The sequence below is a fragment of the Tachysurus fulvidraco genome, chromosome 7 (assembly GCF_022655615.1).
Source record: "Tachysurus fulvidraco isolate hzauxx_2018 chromosome 7, HZAU_PFXX_2.0, whole genome shotgun sequence".
Lineage (NCBI taxonomy): Eukaryota > Metazoa > Chordata > Actinopteri > Siluriformes > Bagridae > Tachysurus > Tachysurus fulvidraco.
The window spans coordinates 558,050-578,018 of NC_062524.1; the positions used below are offsets into that span (position 1 = coordinate 558,050).

General features: G+C 39.4%; 2 protein-coding genes across 3 annotated transcripts in view; both read right to left on the minus strand.

Annotated features, from left to right (window-relative positions):
- Positions 1 to 19,969, minus strand: part of LOC113653753 (interferon-induced very large GTPase 1-like) — an 859,689-nt gene that overhangs the window by 533,597 nt on the left and 306,123 nt on the right. The window lies entirely within an intron of this gene.
- LOC125145193 (alpha-tectorin-like) lies at positions 962 to 19,646 on the minus strand. The gene is given in 23 exon segments (XM_047816282.1): positions 962 to 1,210; positions 1,533 to 1,635; positions 2,099 to 2,261; positions 2,814 to 3,059; positions 3,184 to 3,344; positions 3,457 to 3,641; positions 3,739 to 3,858; positions 4,040 to 4,317; positions 4,641 to 4,930; positions 5,030 to 5,218; positions 6,387 to 6,596; positions 7,350 to 7,546; positions 7,753 to 8,294; positions 8,473 to 8,480; positions 8,567 to 9,165; positions 9,274 to 9,826; positions 9,970 to 10,571; positions 10,667 to 11,246; positions 12,548 to 12,694; positions 12,775 to 13,028; positions 13,139 to 13,292; positions 13,398 to 13,493; positions 19,452 to 19,646. Coding segments are annotated over 23 exon segments (5,865 nt in total). The 5' UTR covers positions 19,632 to 19,646; the 3' UTR covers positions 962 to 1,202.

Consider the following 19,969-nt stretch of genomic DNA (forward strand, 5'->3'; position numbering starts at 1 on the left):
CCGCCAGATCCAAAAGGCAGATCTGGAAATCGAGATTCTGAAAAAAAAAAAGCTAAAGGTGAGTGAGTGTATGGTCACAGGTGAATTCTAGGAAGTATTGAAACTATATTAAAATCTAACCTTTTATTTATTTATTTATTTATTTATCTATCTATCTATCTATCTATCTATCTATCTATCTATCTATCTATTTGCTTGTTTGTTTATTTGTTTATTTTTAAATAAAGAACACCATATAAATTGCTTTGATTTTGTGGTTATTCAATTTCTTTTTTTTTTTTTTTTGGTTAGTGGTGGATATCATGATTAATTAGCCTTACTAATATATTCTGCATTCCCGATGTTATACACAAAACTACCATTTGTAAAGAAACACAAGGCAACGCAAAGCATCAGCTCCGACGTATGAGCACGGCTGTGATGGCTGATGAATCTGATGTAAGGATGGATGACATTATGGATGTAGAGAAAAACGGTACCGCTCAAATAAAAATGCATAGGGATGTGACCAAACATCCACTCTGGGCCTCAAAATCCTCTCCAGATGTAAATGTAACTCCCTACGATCTAATAAAGCCTCTTCATCAACAGGATCGTCCAGAAAAGTATATTTCATTCCCTTTGATGCTCTCTGTGTAACTGAAATGTGTGTAATGAATGAGGTGTTTAAACATCGCTTCCTCTTTAAAAAAGGGGAGGAGACTGAAAGAAACTCTGGGTTTCGAGATCATTTCTACAAGAAATCTAAATTACAGTACTACATAATTTATCGACACTAAAGGCAGACTTTAGATTACTACAAGAAAAATCTTTCAGTCAGACTGTCACAAACTACACAGCCACATTTTCTCCACTCATAACTCCAACCAGGACATTATTTTATAGTCCTTACTCTAACTGTTACTGTTGTGGCTCATCTGTAGAGTGAAACTATGTTGAAATAATGTGAGAAACAATATAATAATGCATACAGACAGAAGTTTATTAAAATTTTAAAACAAACCTGAAACATTTTCAGGATTTGTGCCGAATTATTTTGGTTAATCAGGAGATACATATAAAGACATCATTTAATTGATTTACTAATAGGATAATTAATGATTAATATTGCTTTATGATTCAGAAGTCTTAGAAACACAGCATAATGATCTGGATGTTCAGAAAATCCAGTGAAAGACTTTTTCATTTCCTCACATCTGGTCCTAAACATCTGTAGACAACAAAAGGTGAAATTGGGTGTAAGAAGGTAAACAATTGTAATAAGACTACTGACATAAAATTCTATAAGAATGTGGTCACTGCTTTTTAAAGCCCTAAGTTGTATTTTTTCATTGCAGTTTACTGAGAACTCCTGCTGTGTCTAGTGGACTTAAGTGATCTCTACAGGGATGAAATGGGATTATGACCACTTCCCAGTCTATGGGACTGTAACAGGTTTTCCCAGTCACTACAATGCTCAAACACAGTTTAATGGGTTTAAAGAAACTTAAATGTGAAGTAAACATTGCAAATCTATATTATTATGTTTTTACCTCTTTTTTGGGGGGTCCGGATAAAAGGCCCCACGGAGATCGAGGCACTATCATGGGTGCCCAAAGACCTGCCTGAGCGGTGGTGATATCCAGGGAAACAACGCTGTAGCATCAAAAATAAAAGCAAAATGTTTAGAGGTTTTATTTTATATCTTGTTTAAGTTCCTGGTTCACAAAAGGTTTTATTTATTTATTCTGGTTGAGTTCTTTCCTACACCACACTATTATAAGTATTTAAAGTGTCACTACCACTAAAACTTACAAACCGTTCACTTTCCAAAGAGTAAAAAGGAATCTTCACTTTAGTTATAGTCGACCTTTAACATGATGAGAGTTCACCATTTTTGTCTTAAACACTGTTTACTGGTCTGACTTTGGGGTTCACTACACCTGCTCCTCTCATTGGCTAGTGATCAGGTCCACAAGCCACACAGGTCACTGTAAAATTACTAAATGTTGTCCATCAATCAGCCTTCTCAAAAAGTTGGCACCCCTTTACCCCTTTAAGGGCATTATTACACAACCCTCATCCTTTAGGCATATGCATAGTGTCTGTACTAACTCACCGTTGCACAGTTATGATTTCTTAGAAGACAAAGGTGAATGCTGCAGTGAAGGAAAATCCTAGATTCATCATCGTTAAAAGCAAACATCTTAAAGGAGAATCGTCCAGTTGTAGAGACTCCATTCTCTAGAATCTTCACCGTAGCATCGTTTGGATTAGGACACCTGAGAATATTTCATATACTGTTATCAGGAAATTCTTTATTTCTTTAAATTTATACATGCAGGCAATTCATTATCGAGATATTGTACGAGCCGATGTTGTGAATGCATTTTGAACTGTCACCAGGTGGGGGCAGTGTGTGCACAGAGGGTTTATTACAGGTAGAGGAAGTGGTGGAAGGTGAACACATACAGTTATTTACCACACAAACTATAAGAGCAACACACTGGATATCAACTTTCATCTTCAAAGATTGTAAATATATGTTTGCATTATGTTCAATAAATTAGTCAAGTTACTACAAGTTACTACAAAGGTCTTTTGGTGTGTGTAAAGCTATAGGGGCTGCTGTAAGAGATATGAATGAATATATAGTCTCAAATCTAAAAGAACATCAAACATAAAAACTTATTAATCATAAATCGTTTAAAATAAATTAGTCACTATTATTTTCCCACAGATAAAGGGAACTGGGTGAGCAACATGCTCGATGACCCTGACCACTCAACTTGAGGTAGTGAAAGAACCTTCGTTTGAAAGAGGAAGTTACTTACATTCCTGTAATAAGGTCCCAGCGAACAGTATAGTTCCTCTGATTTACTGGTGTAGCCCAACAAGAATCTATCACTGTAGCAAGCTGACGGCTGTCCACTCCTTGAACAAAGACGCCTATGTAGATTTGCTCTCCCACCTCTATATTTACCCTGCCATTGTAAGGGTGGGAGAAGCCAGAATCCTCATAGGGAATCATCTTGATCTGGTACATTCCCTCTTTACCTGGAAGAGTCTTGTGCACGATGCTTTAAAAAAAGTTTAACCATATATTTAGTTGCAGCTGGTATACAGGGCTGGTGCAGACAATACATGCAAGGCTAAACCTACATCCATTACATTATCAGGTTTTTTAGTAAACTGCAACCCTACCTTTGAATAGGATTTATCTCTCTGTCCATGCTAAATGACTCGCTGAGCTTGTAGATGCAGGAGAAGCTAAGTTCCAGCGTTTTGTTTCTGTGTATAGAACCTGTTGTTGAGTCCATCTCTCCTTGGATTATGTTCTCATAAATGAAATGGGTACCATTGGCCTAGAAATATTAATAAAATAATGAAATAATGTATTAATTATGTTAATGTTTTTTTTTATTATTATTGATAAGAAATTTAATTAAAGCGATCTCAATTGACAGTGATGTGTACCGTGAGATTTGTACCACACATGTGGTCATCATTATCAAAGTGAAACACCAGTCTTCCATCCTGGATTGTTCCATTGCAGTTGGGGTCATGTAAATGGAGGTTGTTAGTAAGAAAACCAGCTTCAAACAGCTGACAGCGTGACAGAGACATGTTGCCAGAGCTGCTCTCACATATTTCAATAGAGTCTGGTAAAAAAAAAGTAATTAGTCAGAGACGGTTTGTGAGAATTACATAATTAGGGCATTTGTTTCCATATGAATATAATTGTAAAATAAATTGTACCATAACTATAAGGATTTTGTCTGGGATAATTTTCGTTACAGAAGCAACCATATTTGCCATCTTTCTCCCCACACCACTCATCCTCAGTACAGTGTAGATCTTCACAGGGGTCAGTTCTCGCTAAATAGAGGAAACATGTGACATACACATGTGTCAGAGTAATTTTTATAAGTTTAAACCTAACATCTACCACAGCATTTTGACTATGATGCCATTTTATTTTATTTTATTTTAGTCCACCATTTATTTAGATTCTTAAAATACTGCCTCAGAGATGAGTGCATGGATACAGCAAACTTACAGCAAGACAGATCAGAGCGCCAGTTTGGGATCATGAGCCCCAGCACAGTGCAAGCAGCATCATAAGCCTGCACAGCTGAACACAGCAAGTCTTGTCCCAATGACTGTGGGTAAGCACATAAGTCATACACACAGGAACTGAAGTAAGATTCAGGGCTGATACGGAAATGGCAATGTTGGAATGGTCCACTGGTGTTGGTGATGATGTTACAGAGTGCAGAGTACTCCTCTCTGAAGGGGCAGTCACTATCATTAACAGGCTGGTCACTAGCACCACATCTAGACAGGACACAGGGTGGACATTATATTAAAGTGTGAAAATGTGAAAAGTTTTGCAAATTTGCACCTTTAGAAATTCTTAGTAAAAAAAATGTATTTTATAAACATGAAAATAAATATCTTAACCGTGCAACATCTAACTTTTATGTTTTCACTGTCATAAGTACATGCATTTACTTGAAACATAGCTGGAATGTCAGCAGCTAAATGCAAATACTAATATATTGCTAACATTTATTGTCAAGGCTAAACTAGGTTTGGAAAGTCCATAAGTTTTATTTCATGTTATTATGTTACTGTTATCTTCTTATCAAATTAATTACCCTGGGCCACTGGTGTTTGATTTCCAACTGTTGCCAAAAGCAATATCATTCTGTGCAAGTTCTCCATTCGGTCGGGTCTTGTCATCTGTAGGATCTCCATTATTGTTACCACACATCCCACACACAGACCCATGGAAGCTTGGGCCCAATCTCACCAATAGTGTAAACTGACCATCAAAGTAGACCATGAGATCATGCGATGCATTCACAACTATAAAATTCTGCTCCTGATATATTTCTGCAAGGTTACTGATTTGATAAGTAGATGAATTCACTGCATTCCCATTAACCTGTAAGAGCAAAAAGGAAAGAAATCCACCATATCTCATACATATTTCCCTGGAAGCAAGAGTATAAAGTTTTATGTTTCAGTATTACTGTTTTAATACCTTTACTTTCCTGTTTTGTCCGATTGTAATTTGTGTTTGCTCCTGTTGTTTAGTTAGCCACAAATCTACTACAGAGACGAAGGACACAACTGTGCTCCCACGGCGCATGTTGGATGCCACCACTCTGAATTGTAGACCATTGTCAGAGACATTCCCACATGTCTGAGAAATCTCATATGAACAAGTACCCTGCAAAATGTTTGGTTAAATATTACAATGTTAAATGAAGTCATGAAAAATTAAACAACCAGAGTACCCAGAGGAAACCCACAAAGAGGAGAGCAGACATGAAGAGAACTACCTTCCACAGAACAAGGGTTATTCCTATCCTAAAGAAACTTGCTCTGGATCCATCAGACATCAGTAACCATCAGTAACTACAGACCAGTATCACTTCTTTCATTTCTAACTAAAATTCTTAAACACATCGTCTATAATCAACTCTGTCTATCGTTTACAAAACAACGTTCAATGATCCCAACCAGTCTGGCTTTATAGCCCTTTTGGGTGTCTCTGAGAAACTACATGCCAAGCTTCATCTGTCCTCATCTTATTTGACCTTTCAGCGGTGTTTGATACAGTGAACCACAAGACTCTCTTGTGCACCATCAGGAATGTTGGAATTAATGGATAAGCATGGGAATGGTTTGCTTCCTACCTGTAAGTTTGCTCCCATCAGGTAACATGAAGGGGAGCACCACAAGGTTCAGTACTTAGTCCTCTGATTTTGTCCCTCTATACTCAATCTCTTGGCAAAGTTACTATATGTCTTTACATGTGGTCTCTTACTACTCCTACGCTGATGACACTCAACTTATCTTTTCCTGCCCCCAGATACCACAGCTTGTCTTTTTTTTTAATCCCCGCTGGCTTCTGGTAACTGAACAAATCAGATTTAAAACCCTGATTGCTTGCATAAAAAAGGTAAAAACAGACCAGCTCCCTCTTTGCTCTTATCACTTCTGGTAGACTCTCACTGCACCTCAACATACATCTAGACTCTTCTGTTCTGGCACCTATCTGGTGGAATGAAACCCTAGATGTCCGAACAGTTGAGACACTGACTGTCTTCGAACAACAAGTAAAGATCTAACTCTTCTAACTCTTCTGACATAAATAAACATGCTTATTCTCCCTGTTTGGGTGTCCTGACAGAGTTTTAGGTTGATGGTTTTCAAAGTCTGTAACCAAGTGAATCAGTCTAGATGTATTCTTTGATAGATTTAAAAGCACTTTCGTACTTCCCTTTGGATGTGTGCATCTGCCAAATGGCATAAATGTAAGAAAGATACTCCACACTGTCCCCGCTGCACTGTCATGCTGCCATTTCATGAATGTAATAGTATTCAGTTCAAACCTGAAAGTGGGCCACTGCCCCATCAAAGGTATAATAATGGGGATCTCCTGTGACCATGCAAGTTGACATTTGACTGTAGCAGCCAAGTCTACCATTCCTGATCACACACTCCTCAGTGGAAGAGCAGGGGGTTGAGATGCAGAGCAGGTTATTGGATCCTAAGCACTCACAGTGTTCTAAACAATGTTCAGTCCAGAACTGTTCACCAATCTGCAAGAACAAAAGAAAATATTATATTTAGATTAGACTTTATTGTTATTCTAGCCGTAAACTGAGCATGTACATGTATACAGTACAAAATATTCAATTCAATTTAATGTGTATAGTGCTTTCAGCAGTGGATGCTTATATGGGGGGCCTAAAATAAAACATACAGGTAAAGCACATTAACGTTCAGAAAACATCGGCATTATAATTACATATTTAATTGAACACATCATTCGATTTTTAATTCAATTCCATTTAATTGTATTTGTACAGTCTCAAAGCAGCTTTACAGAACATATATATAAACCAAAAGGTTATTATGAAGATTAATATAAAGATTAATATAATACTAAATACAAGATGTATATTATATATATTTAAATGTGTATGTATTTATCACCAATGAGCAAGTCTGAGGTGACTCAGGTTACTGTGGGGAGGAAAAACTGTATAGATCATTCACTGATTTTATTTATCAAAGTTTTAACATAAAGTATATAATTTAATTTAAGAGTTTAGTGGTATTCATTTTTACACTAAATATTATTTATACACAAATACCATAACAAGAGAAACATGCCAGAAAACAGTCAGCTTTAATTCTATTCCAAATTTTGTATTGACCCATGGAAGTAATAAAATTAATAAAATATTCAGCCAAAAAAGTGTTAATATTAGATTGTGACAGTACAAATTGTAGAAAGGTATAAACATACAGTATTATATAAGACAATGTAAAAAGTGTCAGAAACTCACCTGGAAGTAGAATCCGTTATACGAGCAACCACATTGCTCTACAGGCACACAGTTGTTTTCACTCCTTACAAAGCCTTCATTACAGAAACAACCCTCTCTGCATGTTCTCTCACATGTGACATTTATGCTGCTGGGACAGGTATGACCACAGTCAGAGCCACACAGCTCATAGTGACTGTTCACAGGGCAGATTATTGCTGAGGAATTAGCACACATATAATGGTATGACCTTTTACTACACAACTACTGTTACACATCACATGAATGCATCTGTTTAACCAACATGCTGACAAACGATTTTCAATGGTTTATATGTTTATAATATTATAAGGAGAAAATACAGATTCCTGATAATGAACATTTAGATAGATAAACAGGTTTAATTTTATTTTAATCCACTTACGACATGTTGTATTTTCTCTCCAGGGATAAATCCTGACATTGGCAGACTGGCAGGCACTAACATATGTCTCAATGGATCGGCACAGTACATCGTTTCTGTGCTCAGATAGGCATAGATCAAAGACACAGTGGTTATAGTAGGCAAGTGGATCAACATCAGCATGACAAAAACTCAAAGGTCCCTGATTGTCTGTTAGGATTCCACACAGAGACTGTGCTCTAGAGGGGTCTTGGCATTGTGGGCAGGAGTCTCCACATCCACCATTACATCTTGTTTCATTCCCCACTTTCCAGTCAGCTCCAAACTCTGCAGCAGAAAAACTGAGCCTGCCAGATTGCAAACGGAAATCATCATTGCTGTCACCATTGAAGTTACCACAGAGGCCACATGTGGCTCCACTGTAATTCCCTGGAACTGTGATTAGAACTACCCAAGAGCCATCATAGCTCACACTTAGGCCAAAGTCAGTTGTAATAAATGTATTTCTTCCATTGGAGTAAACTGACACATGGTCGAGAACAGCAGGAAGATTCCTGGTTTCACTGTTTCATCTGATGAAAAGAAAGAAAAATTTACATTTAAAGGCCAATCCAGAATGACTTACATTTATGTCATTTATACAGCTGAGAAGTTGAAAGTTAAGGGCCTTGCTCAGGGGCCCAGCAGTAGTATTGAACTCCTGTCCTTCCAAACAGACCTTCCATCTTTATCAGACTGTACTTATTTATCTAATGTATACTGTAAATTGTAATATTTTAATTTCTCACTGAATAAATACTGTTTTTCATTATCAGACTTTTTTTTTTTAACTCACCTCAGCTGTGCCATACATGTTGCGTGAAACATGTACCAGGTGTCCTGAAACATTGACATAAACTTCCACAGTGATTGACACTGAGAGTCCATTCCATGGTTCATTTCATGCCGTGACTTGAAAATATGGTAGTCCTAGAGTATCATTACATACAGTTGCCAGTGTATAGTGGCATGTGCCCTGGAAGTCAAATCTATATCCATCGAAAGAAGTGTAGTGGGGGTCCCCTGAAGCAGAGCATGTGGCACTGGGTCGAGGATGGCAGCCATATTCTCCGTCAATGACATGGCATATTTCATGAACTTGGCAAGATGATGAATTACAGTTGACAAAACCTGATGTCCCATCACAGACACAATGGAACTGGCACTGCTGACCAGACCAGAACTGCTCTCCACTCTGTCTGTAGCGGCCTTCATGAAAGCACCCACAACCCGTAGGGGGGACACACTGGTCTACACTTAGCACTAGCCCATTATCACACTGGCATCCCTCCTGGCAGAGCCGGGTACAAGGGAATGGAAAAGACAGACTAGGACAGGCTGCAGGGCATGAAGTGCCACATTCCTCATAGTGGCTGTGGGCTGGGCACTGGAAATCTGAAAAAAATAAAATACTTTATAGCTATATATTTCTGTTTAGAACACTTTTTATTAAACTTCATCAAACTATTTTAAAGTCTTGTTGTAAGCTACTATTTTACTCACCACAGTTGGTGATATTTCTCCATTCTCCTACACTGATGCCACTTTGCTGGCAGAGTACAGCGTAGGCTCGTAGAGCCTCACACATGGCTTCTCTGGCACCATGGGTCTGTCCCAAATTGTCTCTGCAAATTCCTATCCAAATCTGAGGGTTCAGGATGCTATGGCATAGAGCAAATGGTCCATCTTGAGAAGCCATGATGTTGCAGTGTTCAGTGAAGTTGCTGCTGTTCTCTCCTGGTTGTACATTTGAGTCTACGCAGAAGGCTGAAAGAGATCCAGTTCTCCAGCTATCCCCAAACTCCTGGGAACTATTTAACAAGATTCCACCAGGGCCATAAAACTCGTCTTCTACATTTCCATTGAAATTCCCACACAGACCAGCAAGTGCACCAGTGTAGGTGTTGGGTGCTGTGATTCTAATTAGGTGTGACCAGTCAGATCTTACAGTTACCCCAAATGAAGTTTCCATAATTATACTGTTCACACTGCTATGATAGATAAGGATTTGACCAATGCCAACACTGTAGGGTAGAGCAACAAAGCGTCCATTAACCTGGATAAGGAAACAATAGGTTGCCATATTAAATAATTACTAATTATAGATTTTCTTGATTCAGACTTGTGACAGAAATATACCGTATATATATATAGGGATTTTAAGGAACTGTTTTATAAATATATATTTTATAATCTTACCTGTATATTTCCTCCTTCTCTCATTTCTAGAGATATCTGAAATCCCCCTGCCTCAAATCTCAGGATCTTAGAAAACCCAGAAGGACCCATTGGGATTCTCTGCAGTGTTACTGCAAAGTTAGGTAGTGGTGATGATTCATTAACTCTGGTGAAGATGAGTTCACAGGCTCCTTGATACCTGAAATCTACTTCATCAAAGGTGTGATATGAGCCTAGACGGTCAACCCAAGAGGTGGCGTAACTGGTAGGTCTGCAGCCCCTTACACCATTATTGATGGTACATACCTCCTGTGGACCACATTGATGATGTTGGCAGGTCATTACCATGTTGCTGCATGGCAAATGTGGCTGCATGTTGCATAGCCTGCCACAGTCATTGTCCAATAGCACTGATTGACCCTCAACATAATAAAGTCCATTAAAAGTGCAGCCACATTTACTTTGATGAACACATGTACTTCCACTTAGGACATAACCTGCATCACAGATACAGCTTTCCTGATATGGTAAGGTGCAATTTAAAGGTGAAGAAGGGTTGCTGCATGTTGCTGGGCAGCTTGTTCCCTGGAACTCATAGTGACTGTGCTCCAGGCATGGTAATTCTGGGAGTAGATTGTAGCAGAAGAGTATGATTAAATTTTAAACTTAAACAAAACACATCAATTATGGTCATATAAAAAAGAAATATTTAACTTGCCACAAAATCCTGTTCTTCTCCATTGACCTAGCTGTATGCCCCACTGTTGACACTGCGTAGCATAAACACCAATCGATCGACACAGAATTGGTTGGTATCCACCACCCACACATTGATCATAGACACAGCTGTCTAAAAACGTGTGTGGTGACAGAATGGAGTGGCAACTGGCAAAAGGACCACTAGCATCTCCCAAGATTCCACAGTGGTCTGAGTTACTGTAAAGGTTGCTCTGATATGTTGTACAACCTGCACATGCCAGACCTGAGCACCCGTCAATCTGACAGCCAGGATCTGTATCTCCCACTGCCTTCCAGGAGTCTCCAAAGCCCACGTCTGAGCCCAGGATTTCTCCTGAAGGTGTGCGAAAGTCATCATTTTGTTGGTAGTTGAAGTTACCACACAGGCCACATGTGGCACTTTGGTAGTTATAAGGCACATTGATGGTTGCATATGAATATGCATCATATGTAACAACTAGTCCAAATGCTGTACTGATTACAATAGAAAAACCTGGCCGATAAACGTGAATAGAGCTGTCGCGAAGACTGAAAGGCGTTGTTGCGAAGGTTCCATTCACCTGGAGGTACAAAGGAACTAAAATCAGATAATTAACCTCTTAAGGATCTCTGCATATATGACCTGCCCAACAAAAAGTGGTACAGCTCCCACATACTTTGACACATAGGGGTGAGCCTGATCTCATTTGAAAGAAGAGATTCTCTAGTTTCAGAAACTAGTTTGATTCTAGGCCTTACTGGCACAAAATTACAGGGGTTAGAATGCAGGTTTTCCTGTCCGCCTGGGTTGTTTTTCTGATAAACTGATTAATCTTATTTTTCTGGAACATGTTAGGGACCAAATAACAACTGAGAGTCATAGCCACATGTCTTGGCTTTCACCAAAAAAAAAAATTTCAAGTCAAAAGACCAAAAAATGGATTTTATATGAATATTTTTCTACGGCCATGGTCGTCTGGTGCAGCGTTTTTGTGTACTTGTTTACTATATAACTTTGAAATAAAAGGCTGCAGGCTCAGTCTGACAAGCCATAAATAAGCCTAGACTCTCTCTCTATCACTCTGGTGTGAAAACAGGCCTGTAACTTGACACCCTGAGCTGTGAGAGGGACAAAAGGTCAGGGATTACGCAAGAATTCTTCTGCGCATCCAGTTCACGCAGACACAGGCAAAGAATGTAAAGCATGTCGCATACCGTTGGAATCGTCTGCTTATTGGCTAAACGGCTGTATAGGTCCCAGCCCATTTCATTGCTATTGGAAGGAGTAATTGTCAGTCAAAAGCGGGTTCCCAAAAATGAGGTCATGCCACCATTGGCTTCTCAGCCGTCTATCTCTGCCATACAAGCACCGATTGGCTCAAATGAGGGCTTATTTGATTCGTTAGGACCTGGGCTATAAATATGACGTAGACTTTGAATTTTTATATCCCAATTAGAAGTTAGAGCGGCAAAACGAGATGATGGCGCACTTCTGTTTCCAGTTTTCAGAACTCTAACGGAATATTTGCGGTGCGACCAGAGCGTTTTGGATTAAAAGGCTTACAGATTTTAATTCCTTGGACCTGTGTGGATTTTTGTGGATTATTTGTGTTGGAATATATTACCCCAGTGAAGAAAGAGACGCGTCTAAAGGTAAGGGAAAAACCGGTCTAGCGCCACCTAGGTCAGTTTTGTCCAAAACTTTTTTTCTAATTGTATGAAGGCTGTGAATCATATTGTGCTTTGTGTGTGGGCTTAAAAAATTATTGAGAGTATAAACTTTACTAGGTAAATAGGTTTTTTCGTGTTTTTGGAGGATTTGATGCTTTAAAGTTGAATTGAAGCTTGTTTCTGGGTCATCCCCTAGTGTAATGATACTCACCTTGGCGTCATATGGATGATCTTTTACTAATTCCAGCATCTCGTCATAGACAAATACCCTGACCAGGCGTGTCCAGGACACATGTGCACTGCCTCGATGCTCATTTTTCCCTTCAATGCGATAGTAAGGCAAGCTGTTGCCACAGGCCTGCCAAGAAAATAATGTTTATTTTTTCATACCCCCCATTTTGTCATAGTGAATTATACTATAATATAAATTATTTAAACCTCGGACAAGATGTAAGTGCAGGTTCCTTGAAAGTGAAAGATTTGATTATCAAATGTATAGTAGTGGGGATCTCCAGAAATAGTACAAGTTCGGCGTTGTACATTTTGGCAGCTATACTGTAAAGCAGCCTGTCGACAAGCTTGAGCAAATGTACATGGCTGGGAGATGCACTGGAGACCACTGCGGGTGCAAGTGCATTTACGCTGGCAAGTGTTATCTGTCCAGAATATGGCACCTAGTTGCACAAAGTTATCTGGTAGAATAAAGCAGTTAGATTAATTGTAGTTTGTACAGATAAATCTGAACAGTGAGACAAATATTTTTTCAACAGCAAGAATTAATAGTATTTTGTGAAAGCATTACCATTAAACTGACAGCCCCGTGATCCTTGATCTACACGGAAAGCCCATCTGCCTGTGACATTCACATTGCTGCTATAGGTAAAACTTTGGTAGTTGTGTTGAAATGACCCAGGAATTGAGAAATAGTAGCTGGAGTCAACTGTGTCATAACCAGCCTAATAATAAGGAGAATAATTTAGAAGATAAATGTATTAACTAAGCTTTGTTAATTTGACAGGTTAACAAATCATCAATCAATATTGTCAATAAATGATGTATACCTGCACATTCATGAGTGTTGGAGCAATCACACCATAGTTCATCAGAATAAATGAATAAAGGCCGTTGGAAATCAAAACTACTTGGAAAGATGTTTCCTGAAAATGGATGCAAAAAACCACCTCAATGAAATATTTATTTATTTCACAGATCTCACTGTTACAATTTTGAAGACATTGTCTGTAAACATGATTGTGTTGGAACATGTTTAATGTTACAAATTATTTGGTAACCCATTTAATTATTTACTAATGGTACTAATTAACCTGTTAACCAGATGAGGAGGAAAGAATAAGGGTGGAGAAAGCCAAATTGGAAGCACAAATGAATAGAATGGTGTTAGAGAGAGAAGCTGCTGCAGCTGTGGCTGAAGCAGAAGCTTTAGAAGCAGCCGTTGAAACCAGTGACCATAGTAAACAAGATCCTCCACTAGAAATATCTCCTGTTGATGTTAGGCAGTGGACATGTGAATACGTTGAACAAATGAATCTACATGCAGTCACAGAATCAGCGTCAAAAGCAAAGAAATACTCCCTCCAGATGAAACCACACAGCCTCACACAGAGTTATTTGTCAGAAATTCTGTTCATGCTACATGTTTCAAGGTTGAGAGTTGCTCAGACGATGCTGAATTTTATCACATGGAACCAAAGACAAATCCTGCTCAACCACCACAATTCTCACCAGCCATGGATCATCCTTCTGGTAACACTCAAGCACACACGTTTCGCCCAAAGCAACACGTCACCTTTCCCAATGTCAATGTCTCGACAAGACAAGACAGACATTTCAGACTTTGTCAGATATTTTGCTCGCTGTGAACTCGTGAACACTGGTTTAGTACAGTTCAATGACCAACCGGAGAGCTTCAGAGCTTGGCAGCATTCCATTCAGAATGCTGTAAGTGCTGATCTTCTTATGGAAATAGAATCAGCCAAAGCTGATGGATACCTTCCAGGCCTGTCATATCTGGATACAGCTAGGGGTATCATAGTTCAGAAGCTACCATTTACATTACTTGCTACCCATAGTTCAGAAGCTACCATTTATTCTACAAGAAAAGTGGTTGTCACATGGATCTGGTTATAAAGAGAAGTATTGTGTTTCATTTCCCCCCTTTGAGGTCTTGGTTGACTTTATTAGTCAGCAAGCTAGAATAAGGAATGACCCAGGGTTCATCCTTTCTGTTCAAACAGATTCATTTCAAAAGACAGACAAGCCTATCTGGAAGCCAAGCAAATCAAGAGAAGTCTCATTTAACAAAATAAGTGTATCTTCCCCTGCTCATTTTGACACAGATAAAGACGAGCGGAAAGCTGAGGATGCTGAGAGACTTTGTCCTATTCACAAAAGACTTCACTTACTTAGGAAATGTCGTTCCTTCCGTGAAAAGCCTTTGGAGGAACGTTTTGCATTTTTGAAAGGAAAAATAATCTGTTTCAAGTGTTGTTTAGCCACTACACATACAGCCAGGAACTGCAGATTTGTGACTAAATGTTCTGAGTGTGGAAGTGAGAATCACATTTCTGCACTACATCCAGGCCCAGCTCCAAAGATTCAAGATGTAGCCTCCTCACCACAGCATCGCGGGGAGTAAGTTTCCAAGCCACCGACAGAAGTGGAAGCTCATTGCACTGAAGTTTGCAAAGGTGACCTTAGTAATAAGTTATGTTCAAAAATCAGCTTGGTGAAAGTTTACCCTAAAGACCAGCCTGGAAAATAACTGAAAGTCTACATGATCCTTGAGGAGCAGAGCAATAGGTCTTTAGCTTGTTCTGAATTCTTTGATGCCTTCATGGAAAACAGACCAGCTTCTCTGTATACCCTTAGGACCTGTTCTGGAATTACAAAGACTATCGGTCGAAAAACATCTGGCAACCAAATCGAGTCCGTAGATGGAAAGGTAATCCTCTCCTTACCAAATTTGCTAGAGTGTAACAACATTCCTGAAAATAGAGCAGATATTCCTTCACCCAGTGCTGCATTCTATGGAGCAACTGGTTTACAATCACAAAGGTGTTCAGTTTGGTCAAAAAGTGTTTAAGGCTACCTGCGGGGATGACAAAGTGGCCCCATCCATTGATGATCTGGCGTTCCTTCACATTATGGGACAAGAATTAGAGAAAGATGAAAGCCACAGCTGGGTAGCGCCACTGCCCTTTAAAGCTTCAAGGTGCAGACTCCCTAACAACAGATGTCAAGCTATGAAAAGGTTGTCAACCTTGAGACGAAAACTTGAAAGAAAGAAAGAAAAGAAACGACACTTCTTTACCTTTATGGATAAAGTTTTTTGTAACAACCATGCTGAAGAAGCTCCCCCTCTCTTTTTTTGCCTCTCTTTGGAGTATATCACCCTAAGAAATGTATAGGACTACACCCTGGGAATATAACAGATGTCTTTGATTCCAGTGCCTGTTTTGAAGATGTCTCGTTAAATTATGTTTTTTTTAACTGGGTCAGACCTGACAAATACTCTTCTTGGGGTTCTTATGCGATTTTGGAAGGAAGCTGTGGCCATAACAGCTGATATTGAACAAATGTTCTACCGTTTCCTAGTGAGAGAGGAAGATTGCAACTTCCTAAGGTTCCTGTGGTTCCGTAATAATGATCCATCTAATGAAGTCATTGAGTACCGCATGCGGGTCCATGTATTTGTCAACAGTCCATCTCCTGCTGTGGCCATCTATTGTCTCAGGCAGTTCGCTAAGAGTGAGTCTGAGGTCAAGAACTTTGTAAACCGTGACTTCTATGTTGATGATGGCTTGAAGTCTCTTCCTACAGTCAAGGCAGCAGTAGGCTTGCTGAAAAACACACAGAGGACTTTAGCTGGTTCCAACTTACGGCTTCACAAGATAGCTTCAAACAGCAAAGAGGTTCTAAAGGCCTTCCCACCTCAGGATCATGCCAGTGATCGCCAAGATTTGGATATTGGATCTGATATACTTCCTACACAGCAAAGTCTAGGATTGAATTGGAGCCTGAAATCTGACACCTTTACCTTTGAAATAGCTACTGATGCAAAACCCTTTACTCGTCGAGGTGTCCTGTCCACCATTAATAGCATCTTTGTTCCCCTTGGCTTTGTTGCTCTGGTTATAATCCAGGAAAAATTCATCAAGAGAGAGCTTAATAACCAGAATGATGACTGGGAAATGCAGGAAAAATGGACAGGTGGTGACTTTCACTTATGGATTTAAGTAAGCTCCAGATTCCAATATGTTACACAAACATATCATCTTCTACAGCTACACGAAAGGAGTTGTTTGTCTTCTCTGATGCATCAACAAAAGCAATAGCTGCAGCGGCCTACCTCAGATTCATGTGGAATCAACCATGTCAGCTACATCATGGGAAAGGCAAAACTCAGCCCTGAACAAACAGTTCCCCGTCTTGAGGTGTGTGCTGCAGTTCTAGCAGTGGACCTGGCGGAGTTCATTACTTCAGAAATTGACATACCCTTAGATGACTTACTTTACAGATAGTAAGGTAGTGTTAGGCTACATATATAATGAGACCCGACGCTTATATGTATATGTCAGCAACCGTGTCCTCCAGATTCGCAAGTCTTCACATTAAAATCAATGGAAGTATGTTCACACAGCTGAAAACCCAGCACACATTGCAACAAGGTCTGTCACTGCTGCTCATCTCCAAGACACCAATTGGTTACATGGACCAAAGTTTCTGAAAAACAACCCCCAGACCCTACCTGAAGAGAGCACATATAAGCTTATTATTAACATATCCACATACTGAGGATCCTTCTTTAGATGCAGAGGTACATCCTCAAGTCTCCATATTGAAGACCACAATGATGAACATGAATCTTGGAGCACAACGCTTCTCCAAATTTTCCACTTGGAAGTCTATCACTCATGCCATTGCACGTCTTCTTCATATATCTTTTCAGTTCCATAAAGGTTCTACAACAGAAACGTCAAGCTGCAAGGGTTGGCATTACTGTCCCAATGCTCCAACAGTTGAAGAACTCTTGTGTGCTGAAAAAATTATCATCAAGTCAGTGAAATAGGAGACATATGCTCAAGAGTATAAGGACTTTGAAACGGGGACCAAGCTTTCAAAAAAGAGCCTCCTTAAAGGTTTAGACTCATTCATAGATGCAGACTGCCTGTTAAGAGTAGGAGGAGGATTAGCAGAAGCACACATTGAGCTTGACATAAAAAAAGCCCCTTATCATCCCTGGGAAACATCACATTGCAACACTTTTAGTTAAACATCATCATGAGAAGGTGCAACACCAGGGATGACATTACACAGTGGGTGCAGTGCATGTTGCTGGTTATTGGATAATTGGTGGCAAGAGACATGTTTGCAGTGTCATTCATGAATGTGTTACATGCCGAAGACTACGAAGAGAACCTCAGACTCAAAAAATGGCTGACCTTCCAGCAGATCATGTGTCCACTGATCCTCCGTTTACGAATGTGGCATTAGGCCCATGTAGTGTGGTGGCATGACATACCAGAGGTGGTCATATACAGAGCAAAATGTGGGCAGTAATATTTACCTGTATGAGTGTGAGAGCGGTACACATTGAGCTAATTGAATCTTTAGATACATATAGCTTCATTAATTCCTTGTTCCGCTTTCTTGCCATTGGAGGGCCTGTGAAGCTCATTCTCTCAGATAGAGGAACAAATTTTGTAGGTGTTTGCAAGGAGTTCACATTTCCTCTAATCTCAACAATACCTCTGTTAAAAAACTTCTTGTGGACCACGGCTGTATCTGGCAGTTCAGCCCGCCTCATGCGTCTCTTATGGGTGGATCCTGGGAGAGGATGATTGGACTTGCGAAAAGGATACTAGATGCAATGTTCCAACAGCTTGGACCTTCAGCATTGACACATGAGACACTCTCCACTTTAATGGCAGTAGTTGCTGCCATAATCAATGCTCAACCTCTTGTCCCAGTGTCAACTGACTCAGATGACCCATTCATACTTACAGCTAATGCTCTTCTAACTCAAAAGGTCACAATTGCTCCTGCCCCACCTGGGGATTGGGTCAAAAACCTTCATAATCGACAGTATAGACAGGTACAACACTTGGCACAAACTTTCTGGGATAAATGGAAAATGCAGTACCTACCTCTTTTGCAACCAAAAAGAAAGTGGCCTTCTAGTAAGCTTGACCTTGAACTAGGGAGCATCATACTCTTGAAGGATGAACAACAAAAAATAAATGAATGGCCTATGGGAGTTGTTACTCAAGTCTTCCCAAGCAAGGACAACAAAATCCGTAAGGTGGAAGTCAATGTCTTTAATAAGGAAGGCCCAAAGGTATTCATACGACCTATTACTAAGACAATCGTTCTCCTTACTCCTGAGAAACTTAACTAGATCAGTCTAAATGACTCGTGAGTCGGGACGTGTTGTCCACGCCAGATGGGGAGTGTGTTGGAAAATGTTTAATGTTACAAATTATTTATTTTGTTTTTAATTTGGTAACCCATTTAATTATTTAATGTTATCCATGGTACTAATTAACCTGTTCAGTTTATTTTGGTTTAGAGCTCCCTCTAGTGGCAAGTTTGATGTCGCTGTAATTCTGTTATTTCCGCTATCCACGTGAATCAGGAAGTAAAAATGCTCCATGCGGGCATCGGTAATGATGGCTCTCTTTAATCACCATATATTTGTGTAATCTTTAATCCTGCCACAGCATCGCTTGTAAGTATTTGTATAATTGATGTGGGGGTACATTATACTTGCATATGAGTGTTGTTATGGTTTAAGATCCTTTTCTTTTTATAATTTTCTATCCGGCTATTGCATTAGCCACATTGTGCTTTAGTGTCATGTGTATTCACTATTGTTATATTTATTTGTTCATTTGTAGTTTTACTCCATACCCAGACCATTAAACCTGTGGACAAATGAACTTTTTGTCTTCAGAGTCTTGTGAGGGAAAGAAGTTTATCTGACTGTCAAGGCACTAACCCATGTTGAGGACAGTACAATCATTGTGGTTATTTGTTAAGAATACACATGTGGTGGTCATTTGAATTCCATTTGAATTCTAAGAATATCATCTTACCGTATTACTAGTCGGAAAGTAGGCTACTCTATCCCACGTTGCGACAAAGACCCAAGTAGCACTGAAACCCAGCTGGGGGAAATACTGATTTATGTTTTGAGTAGCTTGAGTCAGAACACTGCCTGAAGTGAACTGTTGATATGAGATGACGCCGTTTCCACGATTATCAATGTCAGTCATAAATGGAGCAATTATGTCTTGTCCACCATTCACAGGGAATTGGAAGGGAACGAAATTGGATAAAGCTCGATCAAAGGTTAGATCGCCATTGTTGTTCACCTACAAAAAAAGATAATCTCATTAAAAACATCACCTTATTCAAATCAGTCACCTTATTCTGTTCTACATGAATCAATTAATTTAGTCTGTAACCTGTATCTAAAATGCTCATATATTTTTATCATCCATGTTACAATATGTGACTCTTATGTTTAACAAAACCACATACAAATAGAGCTTCAGATGAATGCTAGTTAACTTAAAGATCTCCAGTGACCACAGAACAGAACATGGTACAA